A 20,859-nucleotide genomic window follows, 5' to 3' on the forward strand; every position below is an offset into this window, starting at 1 on the left:
TTTTGTGCCTGTTGTCTATATCTAAGTAACATGTCATTCCAACCTTCATTTGATACTGCATGAGATTAGATTACCATGGAATGTATACCAATGTGCAACCTTTAACTAAAATTAATGAACAGCTTTTATTGCAGTAACTCACAAGGAAAAGAAGTGTTTGTCTTTAAACAGCTTCCATTCTGCTTTGCCTCACACAAAGTTTATGTCTCATTTTACATGAAGACAAGGGGCAACTGTGGCAACCCACTGGCAGTTGAACAGCAAAGAAAACATAAAAGTCTTTCCTTATCATCCTGAATGTGTTTAGGACTTAGCATATTTCTTACTCTGGATGAACCTGAATGTACTCAAATATAAATGTATTGTAAAAAACAACAGCAACACAAAAAACACAAACAAACCAACCAACAAACAGAAAAACCTCTCACAAAAAGCCCCCATACAACAAAACCAAACATACTCTCCCTTATGTTAGCATATGATAATCTGTATGCCAGCAGTTCACATTCATTACCTTTATTCCAGCATTTCTTAGCATCTCTAGAGTTGGTCTGACATCTGCTTGCAGTTGATCTTCTACTCCAGTGAGACACAGCAATTCCATTTCCCGCTCCAAACTCTCTACAACAGCAGCAACTTTCAGGTTTCTATCATGTATGCTTAACTTTGCTTGGTTATATCGACTCTGTGCAAACACAAAACCACTTAGACTTGGTTGTGACTCATGAAAGAAAAAAATCATCTTCTTTATTAATAGAATAAAAAAGAGGAATGTTCCCCCTGAATAACTAAATAAGGCAAAATACAAGAGCTATGCTAATAATATTGATCATTTTGTCTCTCCATACCTCAAAATCTTGATACTGTTCTTCAGTCAGTGACTTCTTGGCAACAACCAGAGTACGCAGCCCTTCTCGAGCCATATTACCACACTAAATAGATCAAAAGATACAATAATTATTCAAATAGGTAACTGTACGCTCATATTTCACACTATATGACTGTATGCTAACAGAGCATACCTGTAGCACAGAAGCTGATGTTTCTGTAAACTGTAGATGAGTTAGGAGAAACCACAAAAAGAATTTAAAAATTTCACTTCAGTTTTCCCAACCTGGTGTACTATTGGGAAGCCAATTAGATTTTTTCTCCTAGCCTAAAGAAAAATTCTTGTAGGTGAAAGTTTAATAATAAAATAAAACTGTTTTTAAAGCATGTAGCAGAGCTAAATTTTTGTTTTCAGAGAAATGCAGTTCCTGTCAGGGAAAGATCTGTAGATTAAAATATCCATGGAATAGCACGTCATAATGAAAAACAAGGCTGTCCACTGCTAAACACGTATTGATTTGACCTCATAAAGCTAAATAAATTAAACAAGTATTTTACGATTAATTGTGCATCATTATCGCCAAAAGTAATTTTTATGACATTTTGCTAGGTCTTCAGGGAGCTTAATTTATTCATGTCCCTGAATAAATCAAGCTGCCCTGCAGCAGATATTGATTCATATTGCCAATACCATTATGAACATACATGGTGTAATCATTGTATTAACATATTGTCTGTATGTAGGGTCAAAATATGATGATTGCTGGTACCTACTAGAATGACACAGTGAAAAACACTAATCAGTTTTGAGGTTTGGTCACTAGCTATTTGATATTACATTTAACAAATATGGTAAAAAGCCATTTCAATGCTTTTTCAATGCCATTTCCATTACATATTAAATTTCATAATTCATAATAATACCTTGCTGCAGAATTTATAAAAGGTTATTCCAGGATAAATAGGTTTACGAGAAAATACTTCTCAGAAGTAATTTGGTTTCATGTGAAAGATCAGTCAATGAAAAACAAATTTGCTTGTGTCAAGTATGAATATGTTCTGCTATGATTACTAACTTTTTCTTTCCATGTATTATAAAAGAATACAAAAGAATTCTAAACCATTAAAATTCACTCAGGGTATGATTAAGTGAACTTGAAAAGCCACTGTCTTGGTTCAGGAACTCTTAAATCTACTCCAGTAATGTTTGATATTTCAGTTAGATTTATATATATACATAATGTCAAAAATGTATTTTAGCTCTATTTCTTACCTCTTCTTCTAACCAATCATTGTACTGCACAATAGTGGACATTGCAACATCTGCACCCTTCATGTAAAATGTAATTTCTCCTGAAGACTCATCCTAAAATTTTACAGAAGAAACAGAAAAAAAATCTCTTTATACAGTCCAAAAATTAGCTACAAACAACCTGTCTTCTGAAGTAGACAACAGAATATCATTTATAAAAGATGAAGTAACTTGCAAAAGGTTGGATAAGTTTTACTTGATGTTAACATTTCCAACGACTTCTCTGATCCCACAGAAATATATGTTCCCTAATTTCCCATATTAGAAGGCCAGTTTTAACTGAAATCAATGTATCAGGTTCTCAGCATCCATTACACGCCTGTTCTTCCTAAATTTTAAAATGCCATTCTTATGCCCACTCTAACTAGTGAGATATTTATTTCTTTTGTGGCATTCATTCTTAATTTAAAAGCAGAATGTTTGCTCTGTAACTTTCAAGTAACTGGAAATTAACAAATAATGGTATTATGCATGTAACAGATATAATGATTAAACACTCATTACGTAGTCAAACAATTCATATTCAGGCAAGTATTACCTAAATCAGGAGTTTGAGATGCATAGTCTGTTGCAGAAATAATAGATTCACCTGATCTGCAGGCTTCTCATAGCTCTGAACATGTCTCTAACACACTGCTAAACAGTATTAAATAGTGCCAACCACATTTAATGAAACACAGACTTTCCAAATTTTCTCCAGACCTGAGCACACATACATGCTCCTTGAAGTATCTCTGCCCGAGGCTGATGGCATGCATGGTTTGTCATCCATTGGAAAATATGGAATGGGATGAGTTTGATAGGTATTTAACTAGGATATAGCACTGATCTAAACATACAGCCATGTCTGACACTGTTCTGCCTGTCTGCTTTTAGACAGGGAGTGGCAGAAATACACAGCATGTGCATGGCTTGATATTAGCAGAGGATTAAACCTTCCTTTACATGATGTGGTGGCTTCCTTGCATTGGAGGTTTTAATAATCTTACTATGTCCCCATCTGGATGGCTAACAGACAACTAAACATGTATTTGGTATACTCAGACCCCATGGTGCTTTAGCTGTGTATGTGTGCTTTTTCCCACACTAGTTCACCCCTTGAAAAGGCAACATATTTTGCAAGAAATCAGCAAATTGAAAATTAAAAATGAAGGCTTAACAGTAACTTGCAACATCAGAGCTTAAGCACAAAGTAGTGAAATTAACATTTCCATGTGAAAGAAGTTTGTCCTTAACAAGGCTCTCTGCAATATTGGGTCAGCCTGGATTTCACACAATTGCTTGTCTAGCCAAATGTATGCTTTCCATTTGAAAATCCTGTGAAATGTGTTCCTTGAACGATCGAGTTTCTACTAAGAAATACCAAAACAAAGATGCAGTTAAAACAGCTTTGGAGAAATGAAAATGAACTGCCTGACACCAAATTACCCGAACTATGATTCCCATGCGCTTGCTCTCAGAAGTGAAGGGGAATATCTGCAGAATATAGTATGTCAGAATGTGTCCACCAGGGGTCTTCAGTTGCATGGAGGTCAAATCCCTGTTAACTAGAGTAAGACCAACACTCTCTGTCCACTGCACCAGAGCAACCTAAAGAGAAAAGAAAAAAGGACTTGTAATTGACCTTTCAAGTAATGTTATATAAATTAGGCTAAAGCCAAAGAGCTGGTAGAGTAAAACAGAATATAACTTTTGTACTTATGACAGCACTAAGTAGAAGACATTGGGAGTATTTACATACAGAACTATTTCAGATCTATAACTATATATATATATTTATATATTTAGACACTGCAATCTGCAAATCAATAAAGAAAGGATCTTACAATTTTTAGCTTACTTCATACCCTTGCATTATTTTATTAATTTTTGTGTGAACAATAACAAAACTAGGTTACTATATAAAGTGGGATAGAAGCCTAACTGAAGATTCTGCATCCCATGAGCATATCTGTAAAATTTCCTTCTACAAACCCAGAAAAGCTGCATTATAGGCAGGTCACACTGAAAGTAACACCTCCTATTGATTTCTAAGGAAACTACAACAGATACTATGAGCACAATAAGACTATTTGATAGAGAAAAATTCTCAGCTACAAAACAGAATTTTTCAACAAAGTGAACACCATTAGCTGTGCATTTTCACCAGTCATGAACAAGAACCTGCATGTTGAGCTTGAAAAATCTGCACAAGTGGAGGTGTGACCCACTGTCACTGTAAGCACTGCTGAAACGCAGAACCCATCACCTCACTGTGTGCACATTCACGGTTTGGTCTCCATGCATCAATGAATGTCAGTGGGTGCCATGTTTTCCACATAGAGGAATTCAGTGATACATCTCATCTTCATATGCAGTTCCATGTCAGACACCATTTTGTCAGACTGTCTCTTGGCTGCCATCTGTAGCACGGCAACAAAATGTCATGGAATACTGGCAGGAAAGTGCAGCTCCCAAATAATAATCACTACTAGCTACCACTGTGTGGTATCTTAAGTGCATGCCTCAGTGATTGTAAATTCATTTGCTTATCTATTAAATTTTGATGCTATAGAGTGCATGGCATCTAGCTGCTACTTTCTTCCGTGTTATTTTTTAAGTAATGCATCAGATATTTCTCACTTATTCTAAGGAAAACTGCTTTACTGTTACTTACATTCCACATCTAAATGGGCAGTTTAATAAATAAATAATCTTCAACTCTATTTTGATTTTTCTAACTGTTAATCACGTTTAGAAAACAGGTCTTTAAAGGAATAAAAAAGTAATTATAATGAAGAATCACATTCATTTGACAGAACCTGCTTCTGCTGTTAATCTCAAGCACTGTGATAAAAGACAAGCAAGTAGGAAAATACTCAGGAAAGTTCAAAAGACATGATGACTAGTGCCCAGTAAGAATTTCATCCGAACTGAGTCAATAATCACTGTAGCTTCTAATGAAAATTTAAAATTGGGAAAAATAAGCTGTACAAACCCCCAAGAAATCCCAATAGTGCTGTCTGTGTATGTATCAATAAACAGAAGTACGCTGTGATGCAGTTAAAGAAGGGAAAGAGAACACACTTTAAATAGCACCATTTTTAAAACCCCAAATCACAGGAAGTCTTTTTAGAGTTTTTTTTCCTCCCCAATAAGAGTACCATATAAGCTGCAAATGATCCAATACTCTCAAGGTTAATTTTCAATTTTCACAGTGAAAGGCTACTATTACATTCTGACCTGTAAATTGCATCTTTCTCCTAACACCCTATCATCTCATTTGTGTCCCTTTGCAGCTAGGACTTAAGTGTTCTATATTTGGTGACTCACATCTGTTTAATATTTCACTTATGCTTGGCTTCACCAACCATCTGAACTAGCATTTTGCAGCACAGTCATTTTCAATTCTTATACCTGGCCTAGTAAACATTTTTTTCTCTTTTAAATTGATCGGTGACAGTACCATAGCAGGAATGGTCAGTAATTCTCAAGCATCAAACAACTGTCTAAAAAGTAACAGAATAATAACATATTAATAATAACAATAATAACAGAGCAATGCATTAACTCTTGTCATTCCGAATTCACAAAAGTAGTTAGACCTTAACAGTATCCCAAACAACACAGTCAAGTCACACCATTAAATATCTGCAGATATTTTATGTATATTTTAGAATATACATATATTAAAATTAGGTATTTTACAGATGACATGAAAATCCAAATTACCAATCTGCACAGTATGTTTATACTGAATCTTTGTACAGAGTTAAGAAAAAGGATTCATAGATAACAGTGCTCTTGAGCTTTCCCCTCTACGCATATATTCCATTCTCATTCAACAAGTTTCTGGAAACTTAGATTAAAATGGCCTTGCAATTCAGCATGCAAACATCAAGAACCCTGAGAATGGCATGTAAACACAACAGCTGCAGCTTCTACAGCACCTGCCATATAAGATGGAGTCAGATAAAGCAATCAAAGGATGAGTAAAAGCAAAAAACTTAGCTGGAGATGCCATCATTTTGCTTTGATAAAAAACAATCAATTCTAATTATAAATATTTGCAGATAGCCATTAATTTCTTAGTATGTGCAGATAAATGAATCAAGTCTCCTGAGTCCAGACTATGGACTTGTGGCCTGCGCCTCATCTCATTAACCATGAAGGGTTCTCAGGAGGGGAAATGCAGGGAGTCAGAGAACTTCTGTCATGTATAACTTGTGATTTCCTCCTTGGTAGCAATCCAACAGGCAGGAACAGTTGCCCACTCCCGATGTGACAGGCTCCAAGTAACACTTCCATATTAGGAAAGAATGTAGTAAATGTCTGCATTACGATCTGACTAAACTATTGAGAAACATCTTGTTCAGCATTTCTTACCCATTTCTTTCGGTCTTCATAGGCCCCATATGAAGCACAAAATAAAAATCTTTATTCCTGAATGTTCAGGACTTCCTATTTCATTAGACCAATAGACTAACTTAAAACAAATACTAATCATCAATTTTAAACAAGAAAACACTTGGGAAAACTTGAGACCCAAGACGTCACTAAAACTTCAGTAACTTTACTTTTACCATAAGCCAATTCCAGATGATAATTTTTAACTGTTTTTCGCGTTATTATTAAGAAAAAAATATATTTTTCAAGAAGTTCCTTTTGCGTATTGTCTCTCATTTAATAATATGTGGCAGAAAAAGCTACAGGCATCTAAGTGCACAATTCAAAAGCCAAAATAAAGGCTGATGTGCAAGATGAAACAGGTTATCCAGAGGCAGGATTCAAATGAACTCACACCTTCATTATCAACTAGAGGATGAAAGTGAAATACCTCCCTAACAAATAACAGAAGCTTGCTTCTCTCTCGAGTGGTGCTGAATAGCTTTCTGCCATTCACCCCTTATTCAGCTCAACTCCAAGACTCTCTTTGAATCCTCCTCACCTTTCCCCATGAGGATGAATGGCTTGCACAAGTCAGAGGACTTTCAGATGTTAACCTTAGTTAACATCTGCCCAATCTTCCTCTGTATTAGTAGAAAATACCAGGTATTGCCCAAGTGTCTTACTGTTTTTTATTTATGGCAATTGCAGTTGAGTCTTTTTGCTCCATGTGAAAGATAACCACACCTTGTTAACCTGTCATCTTGGGACCATGATGGCAGGAAGAAGTCCCAGTTGATGAATAATTGATATAGCCACTTGAATAAAGAAACACTACTAAATCCTGATGACCTTTATTTACTAGTTCCATCCTAAAAGGTTGTTACTGCTTAGCCTAGGACCAAAAAATGTCCTAGACTGTTCTTGCTTGCTTCAGAGACTACATCAGTCAGGACTGGAAGATACACATCGTCACAGCTTACTGCAGGACCCTTTGAATTCTAGACTATTCAGAACTTAGCTGGTCTAAGCAACCTAGTACAGTAACTTACAGTAGATTACATCTGAGTAACAAGCAGAAACAAACAAAAGCAATTGAAAAAGTCCCACTCATCTTGAGTAAGTTAAGATAGAGACTGGATTCTTTCTCAACTGAAATATAACCTATTATCAGTCCAGACAAATAGCAACATATTTCTGTGAAAAAAAATATTCAAAACCCTATTTAGACTGACATTGTCAGGTACCTGAGTATGCTTTTCTTCATAGGAACAAGTTTACTATTAAAGGTTGTGATAAAGGAACAGTAAGAAGCCGCCACAGAGACTCCCCCTGGCTTTCACTTGGCTATGTCCAGTCCTGTGAAAGTCATTTTGCAGAAATGTTGCAATGGTGTTCATACTTGGCTATCTACTCTACTGACCAGGTTCTGCTGAGGATTTGAGACCTGCCTCACAACTGTTCTCACAACTATTTGACTCTGGCTGATGCTGGTTATTGCTTTGGGAGCTGGTCCTGACTTTACAATAATTTCCTAGCTTGAATTTAGATGTGTCTTACCATCATGGACCTGTAGAGCAATGTAGATGGTCAGCTGTGTCTGTTTGCCATCATGTGACTTGCTCGGCTCACTGTGCTTGGATATTCTAACACCTCAGTATTTACGGAGTATTGCTAAGACCATTTATGATCAACAAATTGCCACTTTCAATATGCAATATTCACTTTTAATGTAATATCAGATTTAGAAAAAGATCTACCACCTTACAGCTGATGTTAGATGTTTCTCTCCACTTCACTCAGCAGTTTCAGAGTCTCCTTGATTTGTACCAAAACTGCTTTTGTGGAGCCACGCTATGAACCTGACCACTTAGGTGAAAAATGCAAATAACAGCTTTAAAGCCTTTGAAATAAGTGAGAGAGCAGTTTGTAGGAGGAGTGAAGAACCGTGGGTGGAAATTTAAGTTAGTTTTGTTGCTTGAAAGAATTCTCATGTAAACAGCCTTCCTTCCAGTGCAAATTAAGGGCATGTTCATTTTAGACAATAGGTTCTGCTTTCAAAATCAGTCTGCCACAGAAGGGATACATAGGCAATATAATAACAATAATGCAGCAATTTAAATTTGGGACTATCAGTATGATAACAGGGAAGTAGCAGGGAGCTTTGTTTCTTCACTGCTTGAATGATCCCAACAGTTGCTTATAGGGTTACTCAACAATATGCTTCCAATGAGCACTGCTTTGTTTATATTTATGAACAACGATCGGGTACTAAAAATTCACAGGCTACCACTTTTCATCAAGGAACTTCAAAATTAAAATAAAATTATTAACTTAAAATACAGCTTGATCATGTGAAAAAAACTTCTGATCGATATTCAAGACAAGCTATGGAGTAGTTATTCTTTGTAGGTCTCGAAGGTCAGGAAAGTGATGGTTTTATGCTACTGAGTGATTTGCTTTTCACAATACATTGACAAAACAACACAATTAGTCTTGCTTCAATAAGCACACACAATAAAATGAATTAAACAATACAACATGTCTCATACATTACAGCTTCAATTTTGTAAACACAAAAGCTGCTTCACTAAGGGCATATCATTTCCCTGTCTGTTTTTAAATGATTGTCTACGTATCACTGTAATTAATTTTAGAAGCTCAGTTGACTTTGGACAGAGATGTTGGAACTAAATAACTGACCACACTTTAAGGTAGTATTTAAATATTCAAAATGCTGGATTGAAAATGCTGGAAAGTATAGTGGTGCAGGACGAAGTATAACCAATAAATAGCTGGTTTATGAGAGTAAGCGGTCATTAAAAATCGTGGTTGATCAATCTTTTCTAACCAAAGGGGAGCAAAGGTCTTCAAAGGCTCCTGTTCATAGCATGCCCCTGAATTACTCTGGTCTGTGACCTTCGAACTCTATTGCTTTACCTACTTAGATTATATCCTTTTATGACTGTTCATTACATTAGGGTAGCTGGTTTTCTACAGATGAGCTGAGCCCACATCTATGATGGTTGAGTAGGAGACATTTTTATTTTTTTCAGCAAGTTCTAAGTGAATATTTATTGTTTGCTACGCTGCAGCTGTAGAGGACAAATGACAGACAAATGAAACTTTCCACTCTTTCAGAGAAAATGAAATATTGATCACTTATCATAAGAAACAAAGAGCCTGGCATAAGTAGGGTTCACATTATGAATACGAAATCAGTTACTTATCACAGGTTGCTCTAGCAAAAGAGAAATGCATCTTTTATGATGAATGTACCTACTTCTAAATGTGCATGCTTTCTTTTAGCTATATTTTATCCCTATATGGATGCAAACATACATGGATGCAAAGAATTTCAAATGAATTCAAGTCATTTCATTAACTATTTAATGTGTCAATATAATGCTGAAGTGCTTCTTATACTTTTCTACATGGGAGAATAGTTTATATTTACACATTATTCTCTGGTCTTTACATGCTACCATAATAATATGCGATATTATATAAGCAAGAGACAATTGTGCAAATAACATCTTTCAGAAGACTGTAATCAAGCCAGTTCCATTAACACAATCTAAGAGAACAGAGTTGTAACATTGAGAAAGTACAATGTATAAAACTGGTTAAGTCTATTAAATGATAATGTTGCTTATTAACCAAATATGTTGTGATAGGTCAGTGATGAGGTTAAACAGAAAACATCAATTGAACCATTTCCCTAAATAAAGCTCCAGGGTGCAATATTCAAAGCACTTTATTCAATAAAAAATGCTTTTAAAATGGTACTTTGGTGATTGGGAAACATTGGCATCATCCGTCAACCTAACTGCAGTAAAGTTCAATAAGCTAAATAATGAACCATTTGCATTATTTTCCTTAGGCTCCAGTGATTTGCAAACACTGCGTCAATAGAACTCTTTAAAAAATTATGATAAAGACCTGCTAGTCTTTCAACTCAGTCTTTTTGCTGTCATGACGCAGTTTTTATGTTATTTAAATGCTTTCTGTAGCTTCATTGTTTAATATGACTCCACTTAGTATCACTTTCTAATTATATTAAAGTACACTCGTTCAATATAATTTTAGCAGCTTTTAACATTATATTAGAAAAACACAGGAAATGTAATGCTGTCAGTTCTAAACCATGTTTCCAATTTATCATTTAAATTCCATATAGCTTGAATTTGTGAGTTGAGATGATAAAAAAAACACTGATAAAAATACCTGCTCATTCTCTTTCTTAAAACAAAAATGGTTTCTTTGTTGCTGTCTTTCTTCTCTACGCTTTTTACCCTGCGTTCTGTATCTATCTGTCATCTAAACACTATCAAATTTTCTTTCCTTTTCTTTTTCCAAGGTCAAATTCTCTACTGTCTTCTGATGGCAGCACCTGCATAATTTTCCAGTCTTACATATATTTTCTTTAGCAAGTATATGAGGAGAACTGATATTTGAAGTAATACTTTTAGATACCAAACAACTGAATGAGTACACAGAAGTACAAATGTAGAGAAAAGCAAGTGCATGAAGAAGAAATAAATCTCTCTCAGTTGCACATCTCTTCATCGGCTTTAGGAAAATATCTTTGGCTATTAAAGCAGTTTATTTACTCTTTAGCTGTCATCAGATCCTGTATCATATTTACCTTGCAAGCTCATTGCACTAACATTTTTAGCAAATATGATTACATAAATGCACAAAAATTTGTACGTGGTCACAAATGTAAGTAAAACGTTACACAACTACAGTAACAGATTATGTTCTCAGTGTATCTCTGAAATTAACAAAGACTCTTGCACAATTCTCAAGACATAATGCAGGTCAACTGGTATAATACAGCACCACATACAGCACTGTAGAGTTTAGATGTTAGCCAGAGAGCAAGTCCTACCTACAGTTTGTTTTTCAAGTGGATGTCCTACTACTTTTTACCTACTACCACTTTTTAGATCACTGAGAACCAGTCACTTCTCTGTATTTTGCAATTCCACATCCAGCTATCAACTGTGTTTGCAGCATCTGACATATATGCAATTCCAGCTTGTTCTGCATAAAATGGACTTCATTTTATGTGTTGCAATACTAAAAGTACTCTTTATAAACTTGTTACTTTTATCAGATAGTTTGTATTTTGAATTGATAGTATTTTGATAACATTATGTATGGTGATATGGTTGATAAGCTAACCATGCAGACAAGTTGTATATCAAGAATAACAGGCCGAGATGACATTTATGGAAGAAATACTACCATGCATTATATCAGCTTGTTAAGTCAAAAGAATACCCAGGCTTTCATGTACACACCAACTTCTTCACATTTCACAAAAAACTTGTTTTGATTATGAAAAAGTTACTACAACTACAATAATAACAGTATATTCAACCATCAGGCACAGCCAGAAATTCTTAAGAACACTTCGTAAGTGGCATTGCCACTTCAAATCTGTATGCTTTCAAAGGCAAAGTGAACTCTGAATACTTTAATTCCAAGAATACATATGTATTATTTGTGAGTGGACTACAATTATTTTTATGCTTACTTTGAAGTATCTTGAAACTTGAGCTTTGCTGCTCTCTTGTAACATCTTTCTGGATTAAATCTAAGGCAGCCACCATTTCAGAATCCGAAACATGACTTTTCAGAACAGTAACTCAGATTGAATTAAATCAGTGGGATGCTGAAAATGTGGGTTTCAGAGGAAGCAAAATGAATGTTTTACTGAAATAGGTTTTTAAATTTGTTTTAAACTTCATGAAATTTTGACTGAGCCCTGAAAATTATGCAGCTGCCTAGGGTGAAGCTCAAGAAGTTTTCTACAAGAGTATTTGAGGTTCAGGCTTTCTTCCAGTTATGAACCTTTATATTTAACTAATTGCTAGTGTCACTAGCTAATGTACTTGGCTGTCCATCATTCAAAGCTGAGTTTCATATTCCCTCTTATGTACTTGTGCTATGATCTATGCATGGATTAATGTTTTGAGAATAAATCTAATAACTTTAGTTACAATGCAGTACTGATTGATTTCAAAGCACTGATTTCAGAGAAGTCCTAGTCAAATAACTCAGAAAGCCTTAATATAAATCTAGATCTACCCTAAAACAAGAAAAGAAAGAAAAACAGAGTACTGTTAAGTTCAAAGAAATACTGCACACAAAACACTTGTAAGAGCTGTCCCGAAAGTAATGCCTCCTATTTTATAATATTGGCCCACAATGTCAGAGGCAGACATTGGTAGTTTGACAGTAGAGGCTGAACCTTCACATCAGTATTCTTTTACATTCTGTAGAATCTGATGTGGAAACGCATACGAAGAAAAGATGTGCCATTTAATTCCTCCATGTGGAACTGCATCCACTGACATTCATCAGCACTTGCTGAGCTTTCACAGAGATCAAACAGTGGATTTTGGCACAGTGAGTCAGTGGGTAATGTGTTTCAGTAATGGCAACAGCAACATGAAAGACAAACTATGTTCTGGATGGCCACGCACATCTGTCACCACAAAATGAAGACTGTCTTTATCAGCTCATCTGCATGAATCAGCTAACGGTGACTATGCTGAAAAATAGTGTTTTGTAGCTGAGAATTTGCCCTATGAAACAGTGTTATTGTGCTCTTTGTATTGGTTGCAGTTTCCACAGACATCAATAGGAGGCATTACTTTAAGAGCAATCTGAATATTTCACAGTTCCATTCTTTTTAACTTAGTTAATCCTCTTTAGAGGAGAAGATTATTTTGCTCTCACATACTAACCTCATCAGGGCTGGAAGCCTGGTAAGCTCGATTTTCATCACTGAAGTCCTGATCCACCTCTGCATATTCTGTTTCTCCAGACACACCAGCACGTGACTCATATACTGGGGTGACGTTGTGGCACAGCGCAATGGCCTTTACTGCTTCGTGTATACGACTGCTGACACTCTTGCGGACTTTGGGTGCAGAAGACTGAGGTTTCCTAGATGGTGTTGAACTTGTACTGTTTCCACTGTTTTGAGAGTGAACCTTTAAGACCCGACAAAACAAACAGTAAAACAGAGTTCAAAAATTGGAACAAAAAATAAATACTAGTATACATTTATTTTTTTTTAATTTTATTTTTTTTTTTCTTTCCTTTTTATAAAAGGTAATAAACTGTAAGGACAGCAGCCATGTATTTCATAAAACCCATTATTAACTGATTCTTTTTTTTTTTTTTTTTTTTGACTCATCTATGTTTCTTTAGAATTAATAAGTGACTGGGGGTTAATCACCTTGCCTTTATATTTAGATTTCAATAACAGAGATTTCAAGCAGCAGAAAAAAGAAAAATATGAAGTTAAAACACATATCAAATGGAAAGGGTGAATAGACTGTCATGGACTTTACATCCCATGTGTTATTTTTAAAGAAGTACTAAAGTCACCAATCAATTGAATGAGTTTAGAAATACCAGAACAAGAGGTTCTGCAAGGGAGGCTTAAAAATATATATATTTATATATATGTATATATTTTTATATATATATTTTTTCCTTCTTTATCTTGTCATCTATGTACGTTCTGAGATTGAAAACCCAAATCCTACAATTTAGTGTTGAAAAAAACTCCTTTAAATCTTCAATGAAATTTTTGGTATTTTAAAGAGCTCTACATTACTATGGAACAACGGAACAAAAGCAATTATCATTAAAATATAACAATTAGGACTAACTAAAAATATTGCTGATTTAAGACCTCTTTAATTTCTATACTACTTGTAAACCAACATAGTTAGTAGAGTATCTGCTTCTACTGCAGGTTGGATTTTTTTTTTTTTTTATTTATTTTTTTGTTCTTAGCAGAGTGTAATCATTTAATTAAATGATATTGCTAAACAATAGTCCAGTAAATATTTAAGGATACCATTGCTGGAAAACTGCCGACTTGCACCACTTCAAACTATCTTTCAGAAATGGTGTAGCCCATGACTGGATTTGTCTTTTAAGATAGTATTATATAATTCATTGAAAGTAACCGGCTTTGTTTCTGAAATCAGCATATGAAATATTTCTATCTGTAATACTAGAAAAGAGTCTCCTGTTGTTCACTCTGGGGTAACTCAGAAAACCTCTTCAGAAACCATGCGTATTTTTTCCTCCTGACTGCTGTCTGATGAACCATGAACATTCTGCCCATCAAATTACAGTGCTGTCTAATAAAGGGTTTAACTTTCTGCTCATCTGGCACTGCTTTTCAGCTACCGCTTTAAACCTCTGCATTTGCATTCTGCTAGCACTGATGCCATTACAGCCGCAAATAAATTAAGCTGATTTACTCCTTCTGAATTATGTTATGTTTATTGATGCTTGTATAATTTAATTTCACACAAATTCCATTAAAGATTATGCCCTCTATCACAAAATGCTTCCAGTGGGGAAATATAATCAGGTTATAATAGATTTGTGTGTTACATTAAGATGACAATAGTCTAGTAGGTCCACTGTAATAATAAAACAGAACACAAACAAGGGATAAAATCAATGTCACACAAGAATCGCTGCCTAGCTAACTGGCAGCTTCTATTACCACAGATTAAATAAAAACCTCACCATAGTTTCAAGATTGAAGCAACTGTTTAATAGTTGCTGGTTTTGTTAAAGAAACTCCTTCATTTTTCTGTTTTAAATAGTTGCTAGCAACACACATAATTAAAGCATTATTTAGACATTAAGTAGTATTACATAAAGCTGGGGGAAAAAAAAAAAAAAGTAAAAAAAAAAAAAGGTTCCAAGACAGTTCTTTTCATCATTCAAAAGCAAACCTACATTTGAGAAATTCTTTCCAACAACTGCTTCCTTTGCTTTTCTTCCTTTAAAATTCCAGTGCCAAATCTGCTACAGTAATTAAATCTTAATTAAGCATGGGTGTCACTCATTAAATTTCACAACAAACTAGTAAAACCTTTAAGCAAATAGGAATTGCAAAAAAAATGCAATTCTTTTTGGATGGAATATTTTACATTAAAAAAATGAGAATGGTGTTAATGAATATAGCATCCTCTAGAAGGTGACTGGTGCTTAGTCTTCAGACTCAGTCCTATGCATGCGTGCTGTAGCTTATCAGTTGATACAGTGAATACTCAAATAATCTACTATAAGAAAATGATGGTCACATGATTTTTACAATCGGCGTTAGGTAGCAGTTACTTTCAGTAACCCATCCTGAACAAAATCTGGATTACTGATCTTCATTTCGCTTACTGTTGCTTCTCAGTTACTATTTAACGCTACATTTAAAAGAATTATGCTGAAGCGAACTCCTTTTTCTTGGATAAATCTAAGAAGTGGATCTCTTGGTTTGCTTAGATGTGAAGTAGAAAAATTCAAGTCACAGACTAAGAACAAATATCCATTGGTTTGTCTCTGCTTTCCTTTCGCATCTTTTCCCAAAAGCTACACAGTACTGAGTCCAGATTAGCATCAAACTTTAAAAAAACACTAAAAACAAACAACAACCAAAAAAATCTCCCACAAATGAGAAGGAAACTATAACTCAAAAACACCACGCAACTAAAGATTTTAACTAATTGTTCACCGTCCCATAATTAAACAAGAGAGAATGAGCACACAGATAAGGAGGTCAGTCTACAATCTACACCCTTAATTGGGTCAGTCAGTCATGTTCTTTATCCTGGAATCAAGTCCTTAGAAAGGTTTACAGAAGGTCAGATATTTTCTGTACACAGGAGATGCAAGTGATATTGGCAAAATTCAAACTTCCTCCTCCATCCCACAGCTCACCAACAGATAGACAAGGAATCATAAATCTCTTCCCAGACCAAGTACTCACATACTAAAGGAACACCGCTGAACACTTTCTTCTCAAAAAGTAGAGAGTTCTTATTTTTTTCTCTCATTTAACACTGTTTTCAATCTTATCTTTAAACAAATGTTTTTAAAACATTCAAAATATGCTTTTAGAAAAATTATGTCGTTGTACATTTTATTTTGATGTCTATTTTTTACTTTTTGTTATGCAAATTAATGTGATTTTCACTGTCTATTCCTGATGAATATATCTTCAAAGATGTAATTACTGTTTGCTGTGTTCTGGGTATTTACTCGTAATTTACAGTCTCAATAATGAACAGCTTACTCTGAGATGATTTGGCAGAAGACTGAGTACATTACACAGACAAGTTAACACAGAGTCCTAATGAGGACTAGAAAAGTAAAGTCCTTTATGTTGTGAGGAATCAGGAGAGAACCACATATTGTCTCACATAATTCCCTTTCAACATATCTGTTAAGAGATATCTACAAATGGAAGAACATCCCTAGCATCTCAAATTTCTTGACATAATCAATGTTTCAGTGCTGTACAAAAACCCCAATATTAAATGTAAAAAAGTTATAAATGAGATACCTGTGAGTAAGAGTTTATAATATGACTCTGAATTTCATCCATTGTATCTGTTCCATAGGATACGGTACCTAGGTGGAGGCGCTTAAATATCATTTCATTCTGTGTGAGTGTCCCTGTAATAAAGAAGAAGTGCTTTACAAAGCAGCAAAAAAAGATACTGACAAGGCTAAAAGAAAAAAAAAAACTTTTTTTTTTTTTTTTTTTAAAAAGAGTGAATCATGAGTTAGCATCAGTTTCATTAATAAAAATGTCTGTGAAGAAAGATCAGTGTCAGTCGTACTAACACTGAAGAAATCTCTGGTTCAACCTTCAAGTTGATTCTGCCAACAGACCTAAACACAGAGACACATAAAAACATTTTCTCCAGTAAAAAACACAGAAAATGCTGCATATGAATAGTGACTCTCAAACACCAGTGCAAGTTCCTACCATCAGAAAAGCTAAAGGGAAAAAAAAACCCCAAAAACACGAACACAGAAATCCAGCAGCTGATGTACAAAATCAGATATGATGGCAAACAGGCATGTCCAGTGTTATCTAGAATAAGTGACTAAAAACATCACTTCCAAATTTGAGTTTCCAGCGGAACAAGCCAGAATGGATGAAGCCACAGTTTTCAGGACTCACTCCTCATTTGTGAGAAATTACAAGGTGTCAGTCACAGCTTGGCACTTTGTATCTACTTCTACCAACATATCACTGCTGCATTTGGAAAAGCTTAAACCCAGGAGTGAATGCTCAGGTTTCCATTATGAGACCCATGAGGCAAAAAGGTCACTGCTACCTGGCTTCACAAGGGATAATGATCCTTCTTAAAAATTTGTTCTATTGCTAGTCAAAGAAAATGAAATTAATTAATTATGGGTAATTAAAAAGAAATAAATAAACATGGCTACATTCTAATGATAAAAACAAACAAACACACGATACTAAAGTGCCACTCTTGAAGCTTCTACAATATTTTTTTACAGAGAGCATATGGCAATTACCTACAAATAAGAACTGCAAACATGTCTTCATCATAGTATGCCTGAAGACACAAGACATGGGAATAGAAAAGGCAAAAGAAACAAAAAAAGCAATTTATGTTATAATTACTACATGGAAAATAACAAAAACAAAAAACAGTTTGGTCAGTTAGCATCCAATTATGCATCTAGTAGGTCTGGAAGTATCAGTGATATTCAGAGATTAAATGGGGTTTTAAAACTAATGTATTTTTCAGCTACATTTGATATGTCTGCCACTCCTGCATTGTGGCAATACCTGTGTGGTTACCTTCATCCATTTCTGCATCAGACTGCAGTATCAGAACACGTCTTACTGTAATACTATACTAGCATGAGGTTATCATTCCAAATACATTCTCTTTTCCCCCTTTATCATTAAAAACTGATGCTTCACAATCACTTTTCCTTACACATTGTTCTGAATTTTTTACTGTTGTCATGTCATTTGAATTTTGACAAATATTAAAAATAAGGTTTATCTGAAATACATACATTCCACACAAAACACATAACATTATAAAAAATGCACTTGATAAGTGAAAATTCCCAGGTATGGAAAACAGTCCATGAAAACAAGGTTCCTGATCTCTAGGATTAGCAAGGCAGAAACTTTAGGTTATTTCTATACAAGGGATAAGATCATTTTGCTTTTACAGTAATCGTGCAAAACCATGAAAAATTACTTTATTGCTTTTACAAGTTCTATTTTTCCTCAAAGAACTTCTGTTACTTTTGATTATATTTGTGATGTAAATGTGGACTAAGAAAAAAAGAACCAAACAAAACAATCTCCAGTTTGACATGGAAGTTTCCCCTTGCGAAAATAAGGAACTAAAATCTCAGTTTTGAAAAAAATCCTTAACCAAAACAAAAAGCCCAAAATATTCACTTTGTTCAATAATGTTATTTGGAAATTTCTCGCAATAAAATCTGCATAGCCTTTGTTACTTTCCAGGAATGCTAAAATCTTCTCACTGCCCTTAGCTCTGCCAAGCCTTTGAATTAAAATAAACGCTCTCCAGGAGTCGTGAAACTAAATGCTACTCAAAAGCTGAGACAGCAGCCAAACCTGTTTCCCACTAGTTCTGTAACTGCTGCTTGGGAAAATCAAGAGGAAACAAAATTGGCCCTATGATTATTATATGGAGAGATTATTTCTTCTGACATCACTAAATCAGTCCACCTCCAAAATCATGCTTAGTGAGAGAACCGTAGGGAGATGGAAGAATTTGTGTAATTCCCTCCCACCTCAGCAAGAGGAGAAAAGCTTTTGAACTGAAAAGCATGGATTTTCCTGTCTTGCAAGAATTACGGACCACTGATGGAGGTTCAGGAAAAATGGATGAGAGTTGACAATGTATAAAGACATAAGCTTAAACACTGGCATCCCTGATTTAATTTTTGAATCTTACATTACATAAGATCAACATTCTTTCATTTTATCAGCTACAGTGATAGGAAACATCCATGGCATATGATAGAAAGCTGCCAAAATATCTGTACCTGCAATTCGAAATTCTAACCAGTAGAATAAAAGCCACAGAAACAATTATTTTTTGCTCATAGATTTTCAAGACTAGCCTTAGGCTTTCAACAATAGCCACAATACATCTGAAGCTTTGTTAGACAAATATAGGTAGCAGCAATTATGAATGCACAATTCTCTGAAATTAGGAATAAAATATTCCACTCATCAAAATGGAAGTTAAAAGTCTTTCTATGCATGAAAAGTAGGACTTCATTACTACATTCTCCTAATGAGGAGAACACTAAAAAGGACAAAACCATTCCCAATTACACAATCAAAATACTTTATAATGCCAATCAGATGTTACTACTTCAGAAGTACTTAAATTTTAGTCTTCTAGAACTAAACCATTAACTAGTACCTTGACAGAACAGCACACCTTTTATTTTATCCAACAAAATGTAAGCCTTTCAAACATCTAGAAGTAGATTTTCTTATATAGCCCAAAGTAGGAATGAAAAAGAAGACAAAAATGAGTCATCTTTCTAGTCTGCTCCAGGCGATAAAAGTACTTACGAACAACATGAGAGCTTTCTACTTTTAATAATGCTTTTTAATCACCTACTTATTGATATCATGCTTTCTGGATACTGCTAATATGAAGAGTTATCAGATAAACAAAGCAATTTTAGAAATGATTCTAGAAATTATGCTAGTCATTGTATGATCTACTACTAACGCAACACGTTAATAAACTTTGCTGCGGAATGCTGAGTTATTTCACAAGGAAAATATCCTGACAAAAATTTAGCATACAATTGCTGAAGAAAAATTTAGCACGTTCTTTAATGAAACCGACAGCTTCTTTTTTGTTTGTTTGTTTTTGTTTTAAATGTCTAAAATTGTATCATTAAACACAGAGTAAAGCAGGCAAAGAGGAAATTAATTTCTAAGGAAAAAGTCCTGAAGGCATCATTCCCTGAGTGGCAACAGATGTGATTCACAACAGAGCAGTAGAGTATTTTTTTACTTTTTTTTTTCCCGAGAAGTAAATGCAGATCTTTCTGAACCCACACTGCTAGATGTTAATTGAGACTAACACCAACAGTCTAAAAAAGACAAAATAAAGGAGCAGGAAAATATGCACCACAGAAGATTTAGTAACTTTATCAGAAATTGAGAAAGTGAACAATTTCCATAAAATAAGTTCTCTACTTCAGCTATTTGATGAATGGATAAAACATCGGTGTAAATTTGAACAGTTCTTTAGAAACTTTAAAAGAAATCCAGTTCAAGACTTTTAATGAAGGAGCTGTCGGCAACGATCTGGAGACAAATATGCCTTTTATAAACCCTAAAAAAATATGGTAAGAGTACAAAAAGAAAATAAAAAAACCCTCAGCTTAAAAACATTCACAGAGTGTGTCTCCTCACTTAACTGCTCCACTTGGTGAACAGGCCATAAACACAACCACCATAAAGCCTC

At 34.7% G+C, this 20,859-nt stretch overlaps 1 protein-coding gene across 8 annotated transcripts in view; it reads right to left on the reverse strand.

Moving 5' to 3' along the window:
• ATP9B (ATPase phospholipid transporting 9B) overlaps positions 1 to 20,859 on the reverse strand; it is a 150,682-nt gene that overhangs the window by 14,777 nt on the left and 115,046 nt on the right. For all 8 annotated transcript variants that reach the window (XR_001553320.2, XR_014942688.1, XM_085537711.1 and 5 more), the window contains 6 exons: positions 16,896 to 17,008; positions 13,267 to 13,515; positions 3,569 to 3,730; positions 2,102 to 2,194; positions 849 to 932; positions 515 to 685 (listed from right to left, as the gene is read on the reverse strand). Coding sequence is in view for 6 of the 8 variants with exons in the window: in XM_085537711.1 (XP_085393837.1) it covers positions 515 to 685; positions 849 to 932; positions 2,102 to 2,194; positions 3,569 to 3,730; positions 13,267 to 13,515; positions 16,896 to 17,008 (872 nt within the window). In the remaining 2 variants the exon portion in view is untranslated. The remainder of the gene's footprint in view (positions 1 to 514; positions 686 to 848; positions 933 to 2,101; positions 2,195 to 3,568; positions 3,731 to 13,266; positions 13,516 to 16,895; positions 17,009 to 20,859) is intronic.

The sequence above is a fragment of the Coturnix japonica genome, chromosome 2 (genome assembly GCF_054131305.1).
Source record: "Coturnix japonica strain WE chromosome 2, WE-NBRP24, whole genome shotgun sequence".
Lineage (NCBI taxonomy): Eukaryota > Metazoa > Chordata > Aves > Galliformes > Phasianidae > Coturnix > Coturnix japonica.